Source organism: Clarias gariepinus, chromosome 9, assembly GCF_024256425.1.
Source record: "Clarias gariepinus isolate MV-2021 ecotype Netherlands chromosome 9, CGAR_prim_01v2, whole genome shotgun sequence".
Lineage (NCBI taxonomy): Eukaryota > Metazoa > Chordata > Actinopteri > Siluriformes > Clariidae > Clarias > Clarias gariepinus.
The window spans coordinates 2,752,501-2,768,103 of NC_071108.1; the positions used below are offsets into that span (position 1 = coordinate 2,752,501).

The 15,603-nt window shown below is 44.2% G+C and overlaps 1 protein-coding gene across 1 annotated transcript in view; it reads right to left on the reverse strand.

The window, feature by feature from the left end:
* The window catches only part of sema6bb (sema domain, transmembrane domain (TM), and cytoplasmic domain, (semaphorin) 6Bb), a 127,687-nt gene that overhangs the window by 46,310 nt on the left and 65,774 nt on the right, over positions 1–15,603 (reverse strand). Inside the window, exons 5-7 of the mRNA XM_053503221.1 lie at positions 8,736–8,796; positions 8,360–8,422; positions 81–179 (exon numbers count right to left, since the gene is read on the reverse strand). Of these exons, the coding sequence (XP_053359196.1) occupies positions 81–179; positions 8,360–8,422; positions 8,736–8,796 (223 nt within the window). The remainder of the gene's footprint in view (positions 1–80; positions 180–8,359; positions 8,423–8,735; positions 8,797–15,603) is intronic.

Genomic DNA, 15,603 nt, shown 5'->3' on the forward strand with positions numbered 1-15,603 from the left:
GAGCTTTCCGGAGGCAGAACACACACACACACACACACACACACACACGTGCACACACACACACACACACACACACTCACTGTGTAGTTGGCGCACAGTGGGTTGAAGGCGTTGGTGCCGCAGATGAAGAGACCGCCTCGTCGACTCAGCAGGACTTTAATGTAGTTACGACACTCGTCCTGAAAAAGAGACACACAGGTGATGAAGATGACGGTGATGATGAAGAGGATGATGATGTCACACTGACGTCATAGCACATTAGCAATTAGCGTGTGCGTTCAATTTGTGCGAGCTAATCTTTATTAAGCTCTAGCCAGTCCCTCAGTCTTACTCACTAGCAGCGCTCCTGTACATCCGTGCGGTAACCTTTAGCGCAGGGCGGCGCTGTTTCCCAGACTGCTAGCTAATTCAGCGCTAACCGTCGCTCATTTTCCCCGACAGGAAGTGTGTTTACACAGAAACAGGAAGTGACAGAATAATACCAGAACTCCTACACACTCTAATTACACTGTTCGTGAGGGACGACCCCAAATTTCCTTATATGGTAATCATGTCCCTGTGCAGGGTGTGTCCTCACGAGTGTTGTTACGCGACTCTTCTTCAACACGGCGACAGCCGAGCCGACGTCAATCTGTCTCTCTTTATGTCTGTCTATCTGTCTGTCTGTCTCTCTTTCTTTCTGTCTGTCTATCACTGTCTCTCTCTCTCTCTGTCTCTCTTTCTCTCTGTCTCTCTGACTCACTGTCTATCTATCTTTTACTCTGTCAGTCTCTCTGTCACTGTGTCTCATGTACCTCTCCATCTATATGTCTATCTCTCACTGTGTATCTCTTCATCTGTCTCTTTATCGATCTGTCCGTCCCTCTGTCTCTCACCGTCTGTCTATATCTGACTCTCTATCTGAGAGAACTGTCTGTCTCTCACTGTCTGTCTCTATTTGTCTCTCTTTCTGTCAGTCAGTGTCTCTTACTGTCTATCTCTCTACCTATCTGTCTGTCTGTCTCTCTACCTATCTGTCTGTCTGTCTCTCTATCTATTTGTCAGTCTCTCACTGTTTATCTCTTTTTGTATCTCTCTATCTGTCTGTCTCTCACTGTCTCTCTGTCTCTCACTGTCTATCTCTCTCTATCCATTTTTCTACCTCTCTTTTCCTCTCTCTCTCTCTCTATTTCTCTCTGTCTGTCCCCCCCTCTCCCTCTCTCTCTCGCTCGTTCCTGTGTGTAGTAGAGGAGTGTGTGTGTGTGTGTGTGTGTGTGTGTGTGTGTGTGTGTGTGTGTGTGTGTGTGTGTGTGTGCGTGTGTGAAGTTGTCACTGTTATTAAAGTGTAAATGATGAACTCACAGGTCACAGACAGAGCAAGTCTGAACTCTGTAAAAACATCAGTGTGACAGGAACGGAGGGGGGCACTTACTTTTAATGACTTTACATTGCTATCTAGTGCTCAAGCGTGTATGTTTAGTTAGTTAGTTAGTTAGTTAGTTAGTTAGTTAGTTAGTTAGTTAGTAGTTGGTTAGTCAGTTACACACAGCTGTAGTTACGAATAATCAGTAATTAAGGGTTTATTACACTGTAACAAGTCATTAATTACCGACGTTTACACACGCAGTAACTCAGGAGCAAACAGTGTGTGTGTGTGTGTGTGTGTGTGTGTGTGTGTGTGTGGAGTGAGTGGGGGAGGGGGGATGTGGACTTTAAAAGGATTTCATTACTCCGGCCATAAAGTTAAAGTGATGGCTGTGTTTCCACTCACCATAAATCTCTGCTTTAACTGAGCCTTCCACTGCACACACACACACACACACACACACACACACACACACACACACACACACACACACAAGCGCTGCACACACTGTAGACACACACTCCGTACACGAAATCCACACACTCTACACATTTCACACACACACACACACTCTCTATACACACCCCTACACACACACTCCACACAATCCCAACACACTATACACACTCAATCCATACAAACTCCACACACACACCACACACACTCCACACACACAATACATTACCTCCTATTTTGTCCCACATTGTGTGTTTTATCCTTATATGGTTTGAACGGTTGCTACAGTAACAATAAACACAGAATGAGTGAGATGTGTGTGGAGAGAAAAACTCGACCTGCATCATGATTAAAGATCAAGGCTCCGCTTCTAAAAGATTCCTTCTGTTGTTTGATGATGGAACAGTTTGTGTGTGTGTGTGTGTGTGTGTATGTGTGTGTGGGGGGGGGTATGTGTGTAGGTGTGTTAAATATCACAGTCACCTCTCACTGCTTGTGTTAAAACTCTGAATTATTTATTCTTTAAAACACTGATGAATTACATCACACCTGAGTGTGTGTGTGTGTGTGTGTGTGTGTGTAAAAGAGAGAGAAAGTGAGCTGGTCTGTGTAGCTGTCAGTCTCAGTGAAGGAGGTGTGGCTTTGGTACCGGTCAGTCCTAATGATAGGGCGTGGCCTCTGTACCTGTCATTCTCAGTAAAGAAGTATCTGTCAGTGAAAGAGGCGTGGCCTCTGCACCTCTGTCAGTCTTAATGATGGGGCGTGGCTTCTGTACCTGTCAGTCCCAGCGAAGGAGGCGTGGCCTCTGTACCTGTCAGTATCAGTGAAGGAAGCATGGCCTCTGCAACTGTCAGTCTCAGTAAAGGGGGCGTGGCTTCTGTACCTGTCAGTCTTAATGATGGGGTGTGGCCTCTACACTTTTCAGTCTCAGTGGAGAAGGTGTGGCCTCTCTACTAGTCAGTGTCAGTGAAAGGGGTGTGGCTTCTGTAGCTCCGCAGTCTTAATAATGGGGTGTGGCCTCTGTACCTGTCAGTCTCAGTGAAGGAGGTGTGACCTCTGCAACTGTCAGTCTCAGTAAAGGGGGTGTGGCCTCTCTACCTGTCCTTATAGGTTAAAGGCGTGGCCTCTGCACCTCTGTCAGTCTTAATGATGGGACGTGGCCTCTATACCTGTCAGTCTGAATAATGGGGCGTGGCCTCTGTACCTGTCAGTCTTAATGATGGGGCATGGCCTCTGTACCTGTCAGTCTTAATGATGGGGCGTGGCCTCTGTACCTGTCAGTCTTAATGATGGGGCGTGGCCTCTGTACCTATCAGTCTCAGTGAAGAAGGCGTGGCCTCTGCACCTCTGTCAGTCTTAATGATGGGGCGTGGCCTCTGTACCTGTCAGTCTCAGTGAAGAAGGCGTGGCCTCTGCACCTCTGTCAGTCTTAATGATGGGGCGTGGCCTCTGTACCTGTCAGTCTGAATGATGGGGCGTGGCCTCTGTACCTGTCAGTCTTAATGATGGGGCATGGCCTCTGTACCTGTCAGTCTTAATGATGGGGCGTGGCCTCTGTACATGTCAGTCTGACTGATGGGGCGTGGCCTCTGTACCTGTCAGTCTCAGTTAAGAAGGCGTGGCCTCCGCACCTCTGTCAGTCTTAATGATGGGGCGTGGCCTCTGTACCTGTCAGTCTCAGTGAAGAAGGCGTGGCCTCTGCACCCCTGTCAGTCTTAATGATGGGGCGTGGCCTCTGTACCTGTCAGTCTCAGTAAAGAAGGCGTGGCCTTTGCACCTCTGTCAGTCTTAATGATGGGGCGTGGCCTCATCATTAAGCACCTCTCAGTGTTAGTAAAGGGGCGTGGCCTTTGTATCTATCAGTCTCAGTGAAGGGGGTCGTGGCCTCCCTGCCTGCGTGGCTTCTGTATCCCATTACAGGAGAACAGTCTGGTTCAGTGTGATCACAAATGGCAATTAAAAGTCGATGATGTATTTCCCACCAAACAGCAAACACAATATGTGTGTGTGTGTGTGTGTGTGCATGTGTGGAGCCTTTCTTGTACAAACACAACTCTGTGTGTGTGTGTCTCTCGACGCAGTCGTGCAGAAACATTTAATTACCGAAAGCTAATTACGCCAACGGCAAACATGTCAGAACGAACTCAACACACAGAAAACAAGGCAAGTGTGTGTGTGTGTGTGTGTGTGTGAGAGAGAGTGTGTGTGTGTTTTATAAGTGTGATAGTTATGACTGTGTATATACAGTAATTTATTACTATTATAGATGTTACATCTTTCTTCTTTGTCTTTCGGCTGTTCCCTTTCAGGGGTCGCCACAGCGAATCATCTGCCTCCATCTAACCCTATCCTCTGCATCCTCTTCTCTTACACCAACTAACTTCATGTCCTCTCTCACTGCATCCATAAATCTCCTCTTTGGTCTTCCTCTAGACCTCCTGCCTGGCAGTTCCAACCTCAGCATCCTTCTACCAATATATTCACAATCTCTCCTCTGAACATGTCCAAACCACCTCAATCTGGCCTCTCTGACTTTATCTCCAAAACATCTAACGTGGGTTGTCCCTCTGATAAACTCATTCTTAATCCTATCCATCCTTGTCACTCCCAAAGAGAACCTCAACATCTTCAGCTCTGCTACCTCCAACTCTGCCTCCTGTCTTTTCTTCAGCGCCACTGTCTCTAAGCCGTAGAGCATCGCTGGTCTCACCACTGTCCTGTACACCTTTCCTTTCATTCTCGCTGATACTCTTTTATCGCACAACACACCTGACACTTTTCTCCACCCATTCCAACCTGCCTGTACCCGCCTTTTCACCTCCTTTTCACACTCTCCGTTGCTCTGGACCGTTGACCCTAAGTACTTAAAATCCTGCACCTTCTTTACCTCTGCTCCTTGTAGCCTCACCAATCCTCCTGGGTCCCTCTCATTTACACACATGTATTCCGTCTTGCTGCGGCTAACCTTCATTCCTCTGCTTTCCAGAGCATACCTCCACCTCTCCAAATTTTCCTCCACCTGTTCCCTGCTCTCGCTACAGAGCACAATGTCATCTGCAAACATCATAGTCCATGGGGACTCCTTTCTTACCTCATCTGTCATCCTGTCCATCACCAGAGCAAACAAAAAGGGGCTTAGAGCCGATCCTTGATGCAGACCCACCTCCACCTTAAACTCTTCTGTCACACCTACAGCACATCTTACCACTGTCTTACAGCTCTCATACATGTCCTGCACCACTCTAACATACTTCTCTGCCACTCCAGACTTCCTCATACAATACCACAGCTCCTCTCTTGGCACCCTGTCATACGCTTTTTCTAAATCTAAAAAGACACAATGCAACTCCCTGTTACCTTCTCTGTACTTCTCCGCCAGCATCCTCAAAGCAAATACTGCATCTGATGTACTCTTTCTAGGCATAAAACCATATTGCTGCTCACAAATGCTCACCTCTGCCCTTAACCTAGCTTCCACTACTCTTTCCCACAGCTTCATTGTCTGGCTCATTAGCTTTATACCTCTATAATTGCCACAGCTTTGCACATCTCCCTTGTTCTTAAAAATTGGCACCAATACACTTCTCCTCCATTCCTCTGGAATCCTCTCACTCTCCAAGATCTTGTTAAACAAACTTGTCAAAAACTCTACTGCCACCTCTCCTAAGCACTTCCATACCTCCACAGGTATGTCATCAGGACCAACAGCCTTTCCACTCTTCATCCTCTTCAACGCCCTTCTCACCTCACTCCTACCAATATTTGCTACTTCCTGTTCCACAACAGTCACCTCTTCTACTCTTTGTTCTCTTTCGTTTTCCTCATTCATCAACTCCTTAAAGTACTTCTTCCATCTTCCCATCACCCTCCTGGCATCTGTCAGTACATTTCCATCTTTATCTTTAATCACTCTAACCTGCTGCACATCCTTCCCATCTCTATCTCTCTGCCTTGCCAACCTGTACAGATCCACCTCTCCCTCCTTACTGTCAAGCCTAGCATACAAGTCCTCATATGCTCTTTGTTTGGCCTTTGCCACCTCTACCTTCACCTTACTCTGCATCTCCCTGTACTCCTGTCTACTCTCTTCAGTCCTCTCAGTATCCCACTTCTTCTTAGCTAGCCTCTTTCCCTGTATACACTCCTGGACTTCCTCATTCCACCACCAAGTCTCCTTGTCCACTTTCCCCTTACCTGATGATACACCAAGTACCCTCCTACCTGTCTCCCTGATCACATTGGCTGTAGTTGTCCAGTCAACTGAAAGCACCTCCTGACCACCCATAGCCTGTCTCAACTCCTCCCTAAAGACTTCACAACATTCTTCCTTTCTCAGCTTCCACCACTTTGTCCTCTGCTCTGCCTTTGTCCTCTTCGCCTTCCTCACCACCAGGGTTATTTTACACACCACCATTCTGTGTTGTCTGGCTACACTTTCCCCTACCAACACTTTGCAGTCACTGATCTCTTTCAGGTTACAACGTCGACACAAGATGTAGTCGACCTGAGTGCTTCTGCCTCCACTCTTATATGTCACCCTATGTTCCTGCCTCTTCTGGAAGAAAGTATTTACTACTGCCATTTCCATCCTCTTTGCAAAGTCCACCACCATCTGTCCTTCTACATTCCTGTCCTGAAGACCAAACCTGCCCATCACATTTTCATCACCTCTGTTCCCTTCCCCAACATGTCCATTGAAGTCTGCACCAATCACCACTCTCTCACCTCTGGGGATGCTCTGCATTACTTCATCTAACTCAATCCAGAATTTCTCCTTCTCTTTTAACTCACATCCTACCTGTGGGGCATAACCACTAACAACATTGAACATTATTCCTTCAATTTCCAGCTTCAGACTCATCACCCTATCTGATACTCTCTTCACCTCTAGAACATTCCTTACAAACTCCTCTTTTAGTATAACTCCTACTCCATTTCTTTTCCTATCCACACCATGGTAAAACAATTTGAACCCTGATCCTAAGCTTCTAGCCTTGCTACCTTTCCACCTGGTCTCCTGGACACACAGTATATCCACCTTCCTTCTCTGCATCATATCAACTAACTCTCTTCCCTTCCCTGTCATGGTCCCAACATTCAAAGTCCCTACTATCACTCCTAAACTCCTGCCTTTCCTCTTCTCTCGCTGCTTACGAACACGCCTTCCTCCTCTCCTTCTTCGACCAACAGTAGCCCAATTTCCACCAGCACCCTGTAGGTCAACGGCACCAGTGGCGGTCGTTGTTAACCCGGGCCACGACCGATCCGGTATGGGAATTATATTCTTGATTCGCATCGTTGATTTGGCAAATGTTTTACGTCGGATGCCCTTCCTGACACAACCCTCTGCATTTATCCAGACTTGGGACTGGCACAAGAAGACACTAGTTTGCGCCCCCCCGTGGTTGCATTATTATAGATGTTACATATTTCTGTATAAAATATTTTTTTTTTGTGTTTATTTGCGCGTGTGTGTGTGTGTGTGTGTGTGTGTATATGTGTGTTTATCTCATTGCATGATACATTAGCATTAACTCATTAACCACACAGGGGCAATTAACGCTCTCTCTCTCTCCCTCTCTCTCTCATTCGCTCGCTCTCTCTCTCTCTCTCTCTCTCTCTCTCGCTCTCTCTCTCTCTCTCTCGCTCTCTCTCTCTCTCTCTCGCTCTCTCTCTCTCTCTCTCTCTCTCTCTCTCTCTCTCTCTCTCTCTTCAGCAGTGTATCTGGTGTTTGGTGAACATGTAGGACGCGACACTCGAAAAAAACAACGATAAAAAAACAAACGTAAAAAAACAACAGAACCCAATCAGGCTGAAGGTAAAGAGCTGAGAAACACAAACCAGCCGCAGCCAATCAGCAGAGAGAGAGAGAGTTAACGAGAACAGGAAGCTATGACCATATATGGAACGAGTTTAAACAGAGGTCAGGAATACGACAGGGTCGCGGAGGTGGAGAAGTTAAAGTGTTAAACACCCCAGTGGTGATCATGTGACCGGTCAGAGCACAGTAGATTAGTGAAAGAGCAGAGCTTTCTCACACACACACACACACACACACACACACACACACACTATATCTATCTCTCTCTCTCTCTGCCTGTTTCTTTATCAGTCTCCTTCTCTATCCCTCCGTGTCTCTCCCTCTGTCGCTCTGTCTCTCTGTCCCTGCCTGCCTATTTGTCTCTCTCTATATATTTCTCTCTCTCTCTCTCTCTCTCTTCCCTTCTCTATCAATCTTTCCTCTCGTTTATCTCACACCTCTCCCATCCGGATTGTGTGTCAGGTTCCAGGCTCTGCTTTAAATGATCCTCTGGATCTCTCTTTCATTTCCGAGAGGAACTAATACATCCCTCACACACACACACACACACACACACACACACACACACACACATACACACACAAGTAAAACCGAATAATCACAAGATAAAAAACGGTGTGTATGTGTGTGTGTGTGTGTGTGAGTGTGGGTGTGTGTGTGTGTGTGTGTATGTGTGTGTGTGTGTGTGTGTGTGTGTGTGTGTGTGTGTGTGTGTGTTTGTGTGTGTGTGCTCCTACCTCATGCTTGCCCTTCATTCTGCAGATTTTGATGTCGTTCCGGTTAGACTCCCACGTCCTTTTCTGTAACACACACACACACACACACACACACACACACACACACACACACACACACACGATATACAAAAAGACATTCTAAATCTATTGTTCCTGTAACTCAGTTTCTCTACTCAGTGACTCCAGCGTTACTCTAGAACCCTAACGGTACTCCAATAGTATTCGAATGTTTCTCACGAGTTCCTCTATCATTCCTACTTTACTCTGATGTTACCATGACGACACTCATAAACATTACTCTAGCGTTATTCTCTCAGTCTAATCTGGATGTTTATTATTATTATTATTAATATTATATGCAGGGTTCGGGTCTCACCTTACTGTAAAACATCTCGTCTCCTCCCATGTTGTCCAGCTCCATACGAAAGAGGTCGTCCCTGACACACACACACACACACACACACAGGAAGGCAATAACTTGTTAAGTCCCTTAAGCAACCCTAAACTTTTTAAAGTTAGTAAATGTGATAATTAGAATAAGCGTTTTTTTTCACACACACACACACACACACACACACACACACTACACACCGTGTGAAACGCCTTTATCTTTCATCACGTACGTTTCACAGATAATTTATTCTTTGTGACGCTGATTTCAGTTTCCGTCGGTAACCTGCAGGCTGATGACGCGCGTGAGCTCGGTCGTGTCGCGAGTACAATTAATCCGTCATCGCCGAGCAGGGGAACACAAACACCAGGGGAACAGGGGAACTGGAAAACGCAGCCTGAAAACACGAGAGTAAATATGGACGAGACTCCACGGCGAGACTATGGGGACAAAGCTGTGATTCGATTCGATTCAGCGGCACTAACGTTTGCTGTCATTAAACACTACGAGGGTGTAAACGCTACCAAAGGCATCCAATGAACGCAGGAACGCTGTGTAACTCGTGTTGTCGAGTGTTTAAATGTCACATCTTGTTCCAAGCGATGAATTTTTCTTCCATACAATCTTCTGCTTTACACTTCAGTCCAGTAGGTGGCGATATTACACCAAACGGTCATAAACTCAAAATTCAAAAAAGCGATACTCTTGCAAAACGCGAGTATTTTGCAGGTACTTTGCGTAAGATGGAAGCTGTTTCTATTATCTGAAAAAAAAACCAGCTGTGGTATAATTACAAGGAAATTCATCAGAGTTGTACATTAACCTCGCCAAGTTACAGTATGAAGCGTGGATCGATTCAGTGTTAACTGAATCGTCCAGTGTTAACAGCGTCCTGCATCCGGTTTGTTTTTGAGTCCCCACTTATGGACATCGTTTTTATCAACATTAAAATCTAGATGGTGCAAAGTTTCATCCCGACTCTCTCAGCATCTCCTGCGATAAACAAGCACTTAGTGAAGAGCGCAGGTTCGAGCCTCGCATCGCATCGCTTCGTCCTCCTCCAGTTACATCCGCCTTTTATAGTTTTATAGTTTTATATATGTTTCTCAGGAGACAATAAAAATTATTGATATATTTTATATAGTTCTATTTTAATTCTATTTTATTGTACTTTTGTTCATCTGTAAATTTGTAGATTTACACAATAAGTCCCAGATTTCTAAAGTTTACATTCCTATTTTTTATTAGATTCTTTTTTATTGTAAATTTTATCTTTAGTTTCATTGTGTTCTCTAGTGAAATATTTATATCTAATTCTTTCCTGTTTTTTAATCAGAGACAGTCGTATAAACATTTCGCTGCTTAACTTAAAGCGTATGGTTGTGTAATTGACAAATAAAAATGCAGATTTTGAAAAAATCATTAGATTTTGAGCTAGCGCTGTGTTATCTGTGAACCGTCGCTCCATGTTGTGATGTTCGTAGCAAATTTTTTTTAATTCTGCATATACGATCTTATACAAAGAAGCGTGAAGCACCTACGAAGTCCCGAGGAATCGCTACGATCCGTCGACGAAGAGCTCACACCCTGCTGTAACGGCTTTTAGGTGAGCTGTCCCGAGCTCTGGCCGACTTCTCTTCACGATCTCAAAACTGTTCTGTTCAGGATCAAGAGCTCATGAATGCTAGAAACGCTAAACAGACGTATGTACTGTACACATCACTTTTTCCGACGCGACGGGGATGTTAGGACGTCAGGATGTTAGCGAGCGCACGGTGGACGACACAACCTCAACAAAACACACACACACACACATGTACTCATGCGACTCTGGGAGCAGATGTAACGTGGGGCGAGACGGTGGAGATGTGATGCGGTGCGACACGGAGATGCTGTAACCCGAGGACGCGCGGCTAATTATGACGAGCGGCTCGTCTCCGAGCTCCTGTTGGACCGCAGCCTAACATCAGCCTTGCCTAGGGGAGCTGAACTGAGTGTGTGTGTGTGTGTGTGTGTGTGTGTGTGTGGGATGTAATGAGCTCCTGAATATATAACTTCAGCCCCTGTGAGGCCACCGAGCATTATGGGAAAATTCCCAGAGTCCTCGGCTCTCCTTCAGTAAATCCTGTCAATGATTAAAGAGTTTCTCCTGAGCTGCACTCTCGCTCTCTCTCACACGCTCTCGCTCTCTCTCACACGCTCTCGCTCTCTCTCACACGCTCTCGCTCTCTCTCTCCCCTCACTTTTCATGTTGTAATCCTGTGATTAACTCACCACCTTACACTACAATGTTTCTGTCTCACCCTGCATGTCTCACTCTCCATGTCTTACTTTTACACTGAACTTCGTCTCATCATCCTTCCCTCGCTCTCTCTTTCCATCTCCCCCTATTACTCTGCTCCTCCTCTTCACTCTGTCTAACCTTCAGCCTCTGTTTCTGTCTCGCTTTTTATCTTCTGTCTTAATTCATTCTTTTTGTCCGTTTCTTCTTCTCTTATTTCTCCATTTCTTTCTCCATCCATCTCATGTCCATAATGCATTTTCTCAATGTTTCACTCTATCCATTGCTTTTCTTTTCCATCATCTGGTTTCAGGTCCTAGTCCACGTTGTAGAGTTGAGTGTGTCTCAGACGTGTACGCGCTGAGGGACACTCAAAGGAGAAGGTGGGAAGGTAGGAAGACAGACGTGACATAAGAAGGAGAGAGCGAGCAGAAGAAGAGTTACAGTGATGCGGGAACGAGGTGATGAAGGTTCTACCCAAGCACACGTACGTTGCATCAACTCTCCTCATCAATTCAATTCAATTTTATTTATAAAGCGCTTTAAACAGGCGTTCGTCTCAAAGCAGCTTCACGAAATAAAAGAAAATGATGGAAATGTGTACGAGCGAGAAAAAACATGTCGCTCAAACACAGGAGGAACGGCGTGGTCGTGGAGACGTGATGTTTTTTTGGTCCTGTAAAAACCTGAACGGTTCCTGGGCTGGAGAGAACCCTCCAGGGGAACTGATGACACGAGCAGCTTTGATGTTCTTGCGTTCGGACTGTGATTTGATAACGAGTGAGGAGCGACGCCCATCGCGCCCGCCTGCGGTTCGGACGTTTTAAAAAAGATGTGCTGCGTCCTCCATCCTTCTTTCTTTCCTCTCCATCCTCCATCTCTCTCTCTCTCTCTCTCTATCCTCCGTTCTCACCATCATTCTTATGTTGCTGCATCACTCACCACTTTCACCTCTTCCGTCTTTCTCTCATCTATTTTTTCCCTCCGTCCTCCTCTAGCTGTCTCCTCCCTGCTTGTCTTTGTTACAGAACCGTTATATCAGAGCGATAAAAAAAAAAAGACAGAAAAAAGAGAGAGAATCGTGCTCGTTTTTCATTCTCTGTCACTTCTTGCTCGGGTTCTGTGCCGAGATTTGCAGATGAAATAATCATAAACTTTACACGTCTTTAACTATTTTACCTACGAGAGATTCTCATGCGCAGGAAATACGGAGTGACGGGACGAGACGGGACGAGACGGGACGGGATTTACAGCGACGATTCTCCACTGATGTTCACTTTGTTATAAACGCGTCCCAGTGCGTCTATAAAACAGCGTTGTAGTTGTGGCTCGTGATTACGCAAAGCACGTTTATCTTCATGATTTATATCATACACGTTCAAGTCAAACCGGGACTTAAACTAAACCTGATGCGTGCACATCTGCATAAAAAAGAATATATAGAGAAATAATTATTCCACTAGAATTACTGCAATTATTTTATTTATTTATTTATTTATTTTATTACAAACTCTTTTCTAAGCCTACAGGTCACATGCACGCTTATTTATTTATTTATTTTTTTAACAGAACTGCGATAGTTTAAAAGTGTTTTTGTGGATAATTTTTATTTATAACCAACTAATGTAATGATCCGAGAACGTTCTGGAGGAGAACCATGGAAACTAAATGTTTTAATACTGCTTTAATTTAATCAAGGTGATTAGTGAGCGCGTTCTTACAGACGGAGCCCGGAGTCGTGCTGCATTTATCATTTATATAATTATATCATCTGTTTACTCAGATCTCGGTGCTGTTACTTGTGTGTGTGTGTGTGTGCGTGTGTGTGTGTAATAGAGCTGTGAGACTCACGTCTGATCTCTGGATGTTGTTGTTCTTCCCCTCTCTGTGTAAACTCGGACTTGTCTCTGTCTTTTCTGCCCGGGGTGAAACATAAACACGGGCGATCTGGAGGGCATTAAGTCACCGCTGTTCTAATAAAGGGGAACCCTCTCGGCCTCTACAGACGGCACTACATCTCATTTAGTGTCACTGTTCAAATCTGCACTCCTGGTGTTTCGTCATGTTTATTTACACGTGTGCGAACGCTCTGGGACGTCACGTATTCTGCATCATAAGAGCAGCCTAGAGGACACTTTATTGCTTTTATGTAGCGTAGAGCCGCCGCAGAGGGCACCTTCAAAGCATTTTTTGATTATGGGGTACCGCTCGCTCCTGTCCACTGAGATTTTGTAAAAAAAAAATATATATATATATATCTATATATATATATATATATATATATCTACTGTATGTTTGCCATATTTAAAACCGCGTTATTCTCTCTCTTATTCGTTCTGTATAGCGCTTTATTTATTGTACAGGGTCGCGGGAAGCCTGGAGACTATTCCAGAAGGACTCGGGGCATGAAGTGGGGTACACCCTGGATGGGGTGCCAATCCTAAACAAGCATTAGTTTTACTGTAAAGCTGTGAACAAGCCATCAAATCCCCCATAAAGAAACGCATTTCATCAGTTCATGTGTCAAAGTGAAGTCTTCTCGCCTGTTTTTTACGCCTTCACTCAGTCCCTGTTTGACTTGAACACCACTGGTACGTTGGATTAGATGGACAGACGTACAGATAATGAAACCTTATACTGTTCGCTGCAGAAAGTTTCACCCAATCAGTGATTATTCAAGGGCACTCCTGTAAACCTGCGCTAATGTCAGAGCTGCTGTTAGAGAAAATCAATCAACACCTTTTGACCAATCAGAATCCAGAAACATTGATCGTACACCCTCCCCTCTCCCCCACCCTGAACTTCACATCTGGACTGATTTCCTGCTTTAATGTTTCAGTGACGGAAAGTTTGATAAAAATCTTCACATTTCATGTGAGTTTGTGTTATAGTCGCATATTTTAATACATTAGTAGTGATGGAGTACAAAGACTCACTGAATTCTTTTCAAATCCTTTCACACACACACACACACACACACGCACACGCACACGCACACTACAGATGCTGCGGATGAAGATCAGGTTTAAAAGCATGAACTATTCCTTTAATTACATGCCTAAGTGTGTGTGTGTGTGTGTGTGTGTGTGTGTGTGTGTGTGTGTGTAACCCCTCCTGACACACACTGCTGCTCGGTATTCCTTTGATATTTGCTAAATTGCACTCCAGCACACACCTGGTTCAGCAAATCAGTGTGTAATTAGGCTGAATTTTTGAACTAGACAAATATACATATCAGACGAGGAAAGGATTGCACAACATATCAAAACACACACACACACACACACACACACACACACACACACACACGCACACGTTACAGATGTGCATTGTCTTTTATATACTAGTGTAAACTTGTACTCGCAGTACTTATCCGGCCCCAATCAGAACCTCAGGCGTCCGGAGACGCCGTCTGACCCAGAGTGACCTCCGCGTGACCCCAGAGTGACCTCTAGGTGGCAGGTCTCTGAAGGAATGTGTTGACTTTCTCTCCTTGCTGCGGTTTTAATACCAGATCTCTCAGCAGCATTCACACACACACACACACACACACACACACACACGGACCAACCCTGTCTGGCGGTGAGATTAATGTGTGTGTCCTCGAGCCGCGAGGAAAGTTCATTATTAACTCAGGAGGAAACAGAGGCCCGCGTGTCTGCCTAGTTATTTATCGGCGCTGCGGGTCATGTGATTGTTTTTTTTTCCCTCACATTTTTTACTGTTTTGAAAAAATATGACGTGACCGGCCGGGAGAACTGATGCTAAAACGTCATCATCGCAGTAAATTTTCCTGAGGCACCGAGAATATCGTTAAAAAATATATATTTAATAAAAAATTTATAGACGGCCAAAAGATGCTGCTGATTTTATTTGTATTTTTTTATGTCATACATATAATATAGAAAATCTCTGTGTGCCAAAGAAGCTACTTTTAAAGTTTATGCAACATGGAAGTGACCGATCTCGCTTCACTATATATTTCAAGTTGCTAACTTCAGCCGTTTTAGAGAAATGATTTTATATGTCCAAAAAAATGGCAATTTTTTAGCATTATACTGTCTCACTTCAAACAATAATCATTAAAAATGCTAATTATTCATTTTTTATTGTATAGTATTAATACTAGAATAGCATATGACCTGAAAATTTTTTACTTAGATTGTTTTTTGGTAAAAGTGTAAAAAGCAAAACATCTGTAGTGTCTGTAACCATGTCAAATCCATGCTGCAATATCTTACCAATACTGCAGTTCAGAATAATACACTTTTTCAGGTTTATGTCTTTGCATGTAAAATCTAAATTGGCCAAGTTTCATCTGAATGACAGTTAAGATCGTTGAAAGATTCAAATTTTTAAAAGTTACAGACACTACAGACATGAAAGGGCATGAAACTGTATTTAGCAAATGTGTTTCTTTTTATCTGATAAAAATATAAATGTGTAGCGTTTTTACAAAAAAAAAAAACATTGATCAAAAGATAATAATAATAATAATAATAATAAAATCCGCCAAGATTTTGTGTATAATTATTTATTTATTAATTTTATTATAATATATATCCATATCGT